The following is a 10,051-nucleotide window of genomic DNA, read 5'->3' as shown; positions in this document are numbered from 1 at the left end:
GCTATTTTTTCATAGTTCCTCAGAACAAAGTATTCAAAAATATTTGTTTTATCGAAAGTAGAAATAAAAAGGAATTGATTCCATAAATAAACTCAAAATTGACAAAAATGCAATTGGGACGGACTTGCCATGAGCGGCAGTGCAGTACCACATATCAAAAGATCGGAGTAAGGCCTTTGCCATGCTGAACGCCAACGGAGCTGTTCGGTTGTCCGGCTTTTCCTAGAAAACCATTCCCCAGAAAATAAAGTGTCGAAGGATTTTCCCCAGAATGAACCATTTTCCAGAATACCAAATCCCAGAATATACTAGTTACCAGAATTCTAAACCCCTGAAAGTACTAGTTACCAGAAAACCGTTTCCTAGAATGCACCAATGCCCAGAAAACTATTCTCCAGCATCACCGTAACCCGAAAAAAAAACATTAGTATTCAGTTATTATATTGTTAACATTCTAAATTATTTGACATTTTTAATTAACACTTGCGTACCTGACCCCTCCAGAGCCGAAAATATGAAAATTCTTTTACCTGCCATTCCGCAAGATCTAAACCGAATTTGATCGAACCTTTTTCAAGGGATCACAAATTTATCATAGTATTTGGGACAGTAGGGGACATTTGTTCCGGATTTGTTATCGAGGGGAACGGTGGGGTAAGTACCCTTCAAGAGAGGCGGACGAATGGGCGGCCCACACCACTTGAGGCAGAAGCGCCGACAGGTCCACGGCGCGACAACCGCGCGAAGCGAGAGCACGACCGCAGACCCGCGACCCGGCAGCCCCGTAGCCCGAGTCATCCCAGTCTTCAGAGCCAATCCTTATCCCGAAGTTACGGATCTAATTCGCCGACTTCCCTTACCTACATTGATCTATCGACTAGAGACTCTAAACCTTGGAGACCTGCTGCGGATTCGGTACAAGCTGATGAGAGTTTGCATGCTCCAGTCTTCGATTTTCAAGGTCCAAGAAGAGAATATCGAAACAGCAATTTAATACCATGCTCTACTAGCCTGACCAACCATATCTCTCTATAAAAGATTTCCATGGCTAGTATGACTGTTAAACAGAAAAGAAAACTCTTCCGATATCTCTTGTTGGCTTCTCGAAGGAAAGGATTCATGTTGCCATGATTACAAAGGCGCTACCGTTTCCGGTGTGCACGCCAATGCAAACGTATACTCAAGCTCCGGAATTATAACCAGATTCATCAACCAACATAACCAACATCAACCCAGGAAAACGAACGAACATCTACAGAGGTAATTTCTGCAGGGGGCTGCTCCTCATGTGAACTAGATTAACCGAATTAAGATAAAAAGGAGTATTTTTGGATTTTTGGTCAAGGAGCCACAGAAATCAATTCGCTACTGTGTTTTTGTGGTCGACTTGTGATATTCCTTCAGTCAGAAACGATTACTGAAAGTTCTCTGATTTTATGACTAGGGCCTGGTGTCAAGCGCTTACTTATTTACTCCATGAAAGAACAAATGTATTAGTTGACAATAAGTTGATTCAAATGATAGAATCGTTAACACAAAGCTTTTCAGCCTCTCAGCTCGATTTTCATTTTTCTATGATTAAGCACATATACGTTTCAGATATACAAAAACTCAGTTTTAACAGATTTTCCATGTTAAAAAAATTAAAAATGGATATTTCTTCGATTCAGGATAAGTTTTTTGGAAAACGGCATTTTCTAGGAAATAGTTTTCTGGGCATTGGTTCATTCCGGAAAATAACTTTCTGGGGATTAGTACTTTCTGGGTAGCAGTTTTCTGGATATTGATACATTCTGGGATTTTGTTTTCTGGGGAAAAAGCTTCGGCGTTTTATTTTCTGGGGAATAGTTTTCGAGGAATTGTTATACAATCGAGCTGTTCATTAACATACGCCCAGGTACTCGCCCGATCGCTCGCGTTGGCGTTCAGCTTGGCAAAGGCCTAAGGCCTGAAACATGCTGAACACCAACGCGAGCGATCGGGCGAGAGCCTTGCCGTAGTTTAATGAACAGCCGTAAGGAGAGCTGTTCATTAACCTACGGCAAGAATCTCGCCCGATCGCTCGCGTTGGTGTTCAGCATGTTTGATTCAAACACAAGCTTTGCTTCAGATATGTGGTTAATCAAAATGGCAACACTGTATGCGATGTATCGCTTCATCTCGGCTGCGTCGCCGCTGTTCGCGACGGTCAACAGAAAAGACTCATTTTATTTGTTGCATTCTGCGTGGAAAGATCGTTTCGTAAATTCCTTTGCTCTTTCGATACGTACAGAGATATAGGTTAACAGAGTGAAAAAAGGTGCAGTTTTTACCGTGGCCGTGCTTTCTAGTGATAAAATCGTACATCTCAGTAGCTTATTTTCAACGATATTAGGTAAAACAACTTCTTTCGTATCGTAAGAAAAATTTATGTCAAGATAAAAGCGTAAAATATTCGTATTGCTATGGTGAACAAAAAATTGCTCAGCGCTGCTTCATACTTTTCTTTGCCGTATCCTCTTGTACAAAGAGTCGGCTAACACTTTTCTTTTGCTTCTTTGAAAAAGTTCAATATGTTGTGTGTTGGTGGTGATGGTAGGGTGAATAGATAACGCAGCGCGCAGGTAACTTGCGGTATCTCTGTTCATCAATTTTGATAGAGTTCGGACAGCTGTGATTTTTTCTCTTGTGCAATTTCTCGTTGTAAATGAAAGAATCTGTTACCATTTCTAATTAGATTGTTGCATCTTGAGTCGCGAGGTGTGAGAGATCCAAAATAATTGCTGTTGTGTGATAATAAAAGTTGAATCATTTCACAGTATCACATAGGTTGGAGGCTGAACAAATCATGTAGCCAATTTCTTTGGCTTTACAGTACCTTCGACTAATTTTGTTCATCATGTATAAGATTGAACGCGCCGCTGTAAGATTTAATCATACTTGTTCTCCTATTTTGAATTCTTATTGGATAATTTGCACGAGTCGTCTTCAGGAACTAATTGTCTCCATTGTTTTTATTTTAGCACATCAACGGTAATTTCCAAACAATTCCTTTGATTAAGGAATATGTTTTGAGAGTTGATTCATATGTCATACGAACAAGAGGTCATGTAAGTATTAGAATTATTCGACACATTCTTAAAAAATGTATAATCATATGAATACACTAGATCGCTTTTTACGCGGTTGGTTGTACTGTATTTAGAAGATTAGATTTGATATACCTATACTAGACTTATTTGATACCGCGTACAAATAATCTTCCGAATCGAGTAAAAATAATTCGCGTTATTGTAAAAATATCCCGTTTAAAAAAACGCATTAAAACAACCTACGTAAAAAGCGATCCCAGTGTAATGTTATAAATCGAACAAATTTCTAATATATATTTACTATTGCAGCATTGTTGTAGTTCACGACACACCTAGACTGTGGTCGAAACGATGAATACCTCCGGCCGATTCCAGTCGGCGAAAAACCTTCAGCCTGCACGGTCATTGAGAGATCCCGGGCACAACCGTCATGGTTCCGGTAATTTTGCACCAATTTCTGATCAAATTAGCGCCTACCAGCAGCTACCAACTCGCTCTCAGTTAAACGGTAACGATGCCTTGATCGGCAATGGAAGCAATTTTAGATCCCCTCCATCGTCAAATGGCAACAACAGCTTTGGAATGTCGAAAAACGGCCTACGCCGACACGACGTACTGCGTTCGGCAGATTCGAGCTTCGGTAGCAATGTGAGTCAGGCCAGTAGTGGTAGTGGCAAGGAAATTCATACCATTGTCACGTTCAGCTCAACCACATTAACGACCTGTTCAACGCATCAGGTGTATGTTTCGTATGTCGAAAATGGACCTAAGCTATTCACCGTGCAACTAGAAGCTTCGGAGAAAGCCCTTGCGGAAATGATGAACTCATTGGAGCGGGTTCCTCTGCGCAATCTCTCCCGCAAACCGACACTGGGAATGGCCTGCATTGCCCGCTTTTCGGAAGATCAAGTACTGTACAGAGCTCTGATAATGAGTATCAATGTGGACTCCTGTCTGGTATCGTACGTTGATTATGGTAACAGCGAAACAGTTGACTTTAAGAATCTTTACGAAATTCCCAAAGAGTTTCTAAAACATAAAATTTTCGCTATGAGATTCACACTGTCGAATGTTAAAAAGTTAGAAAACGCTAATGCCGATATTTCTGGCTTATTTTCTTCATTGGTATTAGACAAAATGCTTACAATGAAGGTGATGCCGCTAGAAGGTCCGGCTTTCGTTCAATATTGTGAGTTGTACGATCAGAACGAAAATATACTAGATAAGCTGTTTGATATGTGCAAGGCAAAGCCGCTCAAGTTTCCCGAACCAATTTCATTGGATCGTGGAACCAGCTGTATAATTATCATCCGATACATTGATTCATGCAGAAAGTTCTTCGTACAGCCCGTAGATAATGTACAACAATTCGAAGATTTTTTGGACGAACTTGCTGATTTTTGTCGTAAAAGTTCGGTTATGAATGTATTGAACCTGCGCGATCCTTGTGTCGCTTGTCTGAACGGCGAAGGAGACTATCGAGCGGAAGTGATTGAAAAGATCGGCGAAAAGGTCAAGGTTAGGCTAGTAGACTACGGAAACATCATGACTGTGGAAAAAAATCAGATCAAACGTTTATCACCAACGTTCGTAGAACGACCGCCGCAGGTTATCGAATGCTGTTTGGATGGATTTCAGGTATGGTATAAAACATGTATGAGTATGACATAAATTTGAGATTTTTGTTTTCTTGCAGGATGTGAGCGAAGATAATCTCTCCACAACTCAGCTGGAGATGTTATCCGAGAATGAAAATGGTGATCGCAAGCAGTTCAAGCTATCAGTTTTGGACGTTGTGAATGGTGTTTGCATTGTTAATCTGCTGGATGAGTCTCTTTCCCCAGTGTTGAATGTTTCAAAGCGGTTATTGAAGTTGAAAAATCCGGCTAAATTTATTAAGGATCAACAGCAGCAGCAGCAACAACAACAACAGAAAACTGTTTCGGCTGCTAAACCTACATTCCAGCAACCTCAGCCGGTTCAAGCTCAGCAAGCTCCCGTAATTTCCGCTCGCAATCCATTCCATTCAAATTGGCTAGTTTCGGACAGCTCCAATATTTCGCAAACATCGTCCGTACAAATGCCTGAGTCTGAGGTGATAGATCTAACCAAAGATGACAGTCAACCGCAGTATCCAGCGCCAGCGAGCAATAATTTCAATTACGCTGCCAGTCGTTCCGGACCTCCCAGCAACCGCAGCGGACGCGATAGTCACAACTCCAGTCGGGATGGTAACAGCAGCTTCGGTAGTACCAAAAAAGAGCGGTTTCAACGACCTGACATTCCTCGGTTTAATAGAGAACGGTAATAAATTTGCAGTGATTCGTTATAGCTGACAAAATGTTAAGATTGCTAGAATTTAATTGTTCCTATTGTTATAGAAATTCAACACCTGCCTACATAGAGCACGACGATCGCTGCGAGGATAGCAACAACTACGACTACCAGGATAATCGCCATGAACGAGAGAAAGTTGTTCCCAAGGAACGTCCAAGTGATACGGGAAGTGAATCAGGCTTCAATACACAATCTGCTGAAAGGTATGTTGTTACTGATAAATTTCTAGGTATTTCTAACTATTATTCCTCCTGTTTTTTCGCCACAGACCTAGCTCATCAATGGATAGCCTAAAATCTGCAGTTAGTCAAGATCTGCCGGACGATAATGTCCCATATACCTTTGAGCTTTCGGAGCAGATTGTTCCAATGAACATGAAGGTGGCGATTAAACTGACCTGGTGGGTATCACCGGAGGAGTTTTATGTTATACTAAAAGAAGATGACAATAAGTACGACGAGATGATGAAGCAGATTCAAAAGTTCTACAAAAATAAATCTCCAGTGGATGATGTTCCCCCAGTGGGCTCCACTGTGGTTGTCCGATACCAAAAGCATAACGCCTTCTACCGAGCACAAGTGCTGAAGCATAACGAAGTGCTCGGTAAATTTAAAGTGGAATTGGTAGACTGCGGCAACAAAACGATCGTCACCGGTGCCGATTTGTGGAAGCTGAATAAACGTTTCGCAACATTACCGAAGATGGCTCTGCGGTGTACGTTGACCAACATCAAGATGAACTGTGACGTAAAAGAACTGCAGAACAAAATCGACAAATATGTGACTAACGAGCGTTCTATCGAGTGTGTATTTTTGGAACGAAGCGAGCAGCGGCTCATTTGCGATGTCGAAGCGGACGGGGTAGATCTGAAGCTTGCGTTGCTAAAGGATAATTTAATTGCTCAAATACTCACCGGTAGGTGGATCACCTTTTTATCTGTGGAAATAATATCTATATGCTGCTTAATTTGTTTCGATTTCAGACATTGACCTCGACCGTTTGAAAGGTCAAACTCTTAAGATAAAACTGATTGAACTGATGGATCTCGATCAGTTCCGTGTGAAAATTGTTGGCAGCGATGCGGTTCTGAATTGCCGCCATGTAGAACATGCAGCCTACGAACATTCCGTGGTGGCTGACGTCAGATCGAATTGGCTCGATCAGTTCTGCTTTGCGCAGGTTGAAGATGTATCAAATGACGAAAGGTAGCTATCCAATAAAAGCAGAACAGAACATCATTTTATTAATTTGCTCATTTCAGATTGATACTAACTCTCATGATTCCACAATTATCGACTCAGATTCTACCCACGATCGTAGACATGCCTATACTGCAAAACAAATTCATTGCACTTGTGACATACGTCTACGAACCGAATTGTGTTTACGTACAGAATGTGAAATGGAGCACAGAAATTGGTAAGCTGCTGGATGATTTGTTCGATTACTACGAGCAACACGGTGAGGTTGTCCAGAATCTACAGGTCAACGAACTGTGTGCGTCGAAATCCGCTGACGGCAATTGGTATCGTTCGAAAATTATTTCGCTGCAAGATGTGGACAATATCGAGGTGCTTCTGGTGGATTACGGAAATCGCGAAAAGGTTAAACACCAGGATCTCAAAGTATTGGAAGCTCCATTCCGTGAGTACAGTGCTTTCGCACACCGTGTCTACCTACCATTGGCCTGCCTCAACGAGGGAGACGAGGAGCAGTTGAAACAGGAAATTGCATTGCTCACTGGCGGCTACGAGCTTGAGCTAACTGTCCTCGATTATCGGAACGACATTTGGATCGTTGATATTACTTCAAATGATTACAGTATTGTGAATGTACTCAAAGACAAGCAATTGGTAAAGGATTTGGACCACGAAGAGATTTTAAACCAAAAAACGGCACCGGTGTGCAACGAGAACAGTATGGAAACGATTCCGGAACAGGTTGAGGAGACAGAACCCGAGCCAACATCACAGAAAGTTAAAGCGTTTATTAGTCATGTTGACAATCCCAATCAGCTGTTCGTGCAGATGTGTTCTGATCTAGAGGATTTGGATCAACTGCAGGAGAACCTGCAAATTATCGCCCAAGCTTTACCGCCGCTGAAGGATTTCTCCGTCAATCGACACTGTATTGCTCCGTACTCTGCTGATGACCTTTGGTATCGTGCTCGTATTATCGACAGCCATGACGATTTGATTATCCAATTTATTGACTACGGCAACAGTGATGTGATCACTAGTAATAAGAAAAATGACCTGAAAGATGTTAACGAGAGTTTGATGAAATTTAAGATTTACGCTAAACAATGCTCTTTGCTTGCGATACCAACGGGAGGTAAGAAGAGCTGGAACGAGGAAGCAACTATGTTGCTGCGAGAGCTGGATGAGGTGGAGATACAATATCTGATCGAAGCACAAGGTGTGAATTACATTACGTTGAAAAGTGGAAACAGAGATCTGACAGAGGAGTTAATTTCGAAGCAACTGGCGGGCAAGATGGAGTTCGTGCCATCTGGTCAACGTTGTTTTACCAGTCATATTGAGTCGATTCGGGAGTTTTATCTTCAACTCGAACGTGATATTAATCCGTTGGATGTGATGTCAGATTACATGGCACGATTCGAAGAGTTTGCTCTAGTGGCTAATCCTCTGATTGGATCTGTTTACGTTGCGGAATTCCCCGATGATGGTCTTTGGTATCGCGCTCGTATCCTGCAGGTTAAAGAGGACAAGCAGTTTGAGGTCTTTTTCCTTGATTATGGTAATACCTTGCTGGTGCGAAATGTGCGCGAATTAGAATCTGGGGTAGCTGAACTACCATCTCTCTGTACAAAATGTACCCTCAAACTACCAGATGGTGTCAAGGCGTGGTCTGAGGAAGCTGAAACAAAGTTCAGGGACATTGCTGCAATGGGTGAAACGGTGTTCACGGTCCAACTTAATAATCCTGGCACGGTAGCCACCGTTGAACTTTTCCTAGAAGAGGTTAACATCAACGAGCAGTTGATGGATTTGTGTGAGAAAGGATCCGCCAACGTGATGAACTCCAGTTTCTATCTTAGCGAAGATAAAACAATAGATGACAGTTATCCTCTGGAAGGATATGTGTTCGTGAGTCACGTCAATTCTCCTGCAGACTTCTACATACAATTTCGCAACACGTTCGATGCACTGAAAAACATGGAAGAATTACTGGCGAGTAAAGCAGCTCAATGCGAGCGCCTGACACATGACGAAATTTACGAAGGCATGTACTGTTTGGCTTATTTAGTTTCATACAATAAGTATTACCGCGCCCAGATAATCTCTGCCGCGAATCGACAGTACAAGGTTCAATTGATAGATTACGGTTTCACGTCGTTTGCTACCGATCTCCGAAAAATGCCTTCCGGTATAGAGCAAATTTCGCTACTAGCCAAAAAATGCTGCCTGGAAACGTATTCCCCCAACGAAGAAAACGTCCTAGAAGTGGTCCAGAAACGGTTCCTTTCGCTCACCGACGCTGGACGTGCTAAATTTTCCTTCGAGATTGTTAGCAACGAGGGAGAGCCGAACATTGTACGGCTTTTCACCGAAGATGGAAAAAATGTCGAAGATCTGCTAGAGTGTGTTGACACTAGGTTCACTGACAGTGCTAACAACAATCACAGCAAGGCCACGGTAGCTGTTGCTCCTCCGCCACCAACTCCAGCCGATCTGGTAAAACCGGCTCGCTCAAGGACGAAGCAGGCATTCTACCGAGCGAAAAGTGACCTCGAAATTTAGAAACAGTATAGTTTCGAAGTATACTGTGCTATGCTTAGCAAATAAGCTGCGAATCGAGAGAAAACAAACACCAAAATCGAAACTGTTGTTACTTTTTAGTTATAACTGAACTGAAACTAATATTTAAATGTTCACTCTAGTTTGTAAATGAAGCGAAACATTAACTTACGAATCTGTAGAATCATTTCGATTCACCTCATTTGCCATGAGCAGAGCTGCTATCTTCGCGGGTTTTTATTTTCGCAATTTTTGTTTTGTTTTATAATGTTATTTTTTAGGCTTGTCCACTTATTCAATAACACAAGCAAAAAACACTTTCATGCAGGACTATTACTCATGTACATCACAGGTTCATTCATTTGCACCCTGATAAGCGAACTGATCTTATGATTACTACATATATATTGATATTAGACTCAACAATAATTGATAGAATAGATAATTCTTCCGGTATATTTATGAGAGGAAAATAATAAATCATTCGTCGAATAAACCAACTTAATACGAATCGAAAACAGTTATGAGCTAAGGATTTTTTTTTGTGCAATAGCACTGAGTACGCAAAGAAATAACTCACGCGGTATGCAAAGCAAGGCCTTAAACAGAATCATATTTATTATATTTGAAACAATAATTGTTATAACACAAGAGATGGACCTATTTTATGGTGAAATTAGAAGTAGAAGCAATAAATAAAACTTTCATATGCAAACGTGTTGTGAAGTGTTATTTTAAAGCTGCCTGTTGAAGAAATCGGGTTGAATAAATTTCAGTGCTGAAAACTTCCAGTCGCATAGTGTTTTTCTGACGTTAAATTGATTGTGAAGTATTCAAGCGAAGGGAAAAAATATAGGGTTTAAATTCGTTTTTCGCAGATTC

The 10,051-nt window shown here is 41.4% G+C and overlaps 1 protein-coding gene across 1 annotated transcript; it reads left to right on the top strand.

Moving 5' to 3' along the window:
• The first annotated feature begins 2,211 nt into the window (after positions 1 to 2,211).
• On the top strand, positions 2,212 to 9,884 carry LOC129729390 (maternal protein tudor). Its single transcript, XM_055687938.1, has 8 exons — positions 2,212 to 2,374; positions 3,003 to 3,089; positions 3,381 to 4,709; positions 4,768 to 5,375; positions 5,453 to 5,611; positions 5,677 to 6,323; positions 6,391 to 6,613; positions 6,670 to 9,884. Exons 3-8 carry the CDS (start codon positions 3,423 to 3,425, stop codon positions 9,170 to 9,172), a joined length of 5,427 nt encoding a protein of 1,808 aa, XP_055543913.1. The 5' UTR covers positions 2,212 to 2,374; positions 3,003 to 3,089; positions 3,381 to 3,422; the 3' UTR covers positions 9,173 to 9,884.
• The last annotated feature ends 167 nt before the right edge of the window (positions 9,885 to 10,051 follow it).

This window comes from Wyeomyia smithii, chromosome 3, assembly GCF_029784165.1.
Source record: "Wyeomyia smithii strain HCP4-BCI-WySm-NY-G18 chromosome 3, ASM2978416v1, whole genome shotgun sequence".
NCBI lineage: Eukaryota > Metazoa > Arthropoda > Insecta > Diptera > Culicidae > Wyeomyia > Wyeomyia smithii.
This window is presented reverse-complemented; position numbering and strand designations above follow the sequence as displayed.

Bases quoted from the DNA above. Each gene is read 5' to 3' on its own strand.
- LOC129729390 (XM_055687938.1), top strand. From the start codon at position 3,423: ATGAATACCTCCGGCCGATTCCAGTCGGCGAAAAACCTTCAGCCTGCA. The intron at 5,612-5,676 runs GTATGTTGTTAC...TTTTCGCCACAG, and splicing joins AATACACAATCTGCTGAAAG to ACCTAGCTCATCAATGGATA. The intron at 6,614-6,669 runs GTAGCTATCCAA...TGCTCATTTCAG, and splicing joins GATGTATCAAATGACGAAAG to ATTGATACTAACTCTCATGA.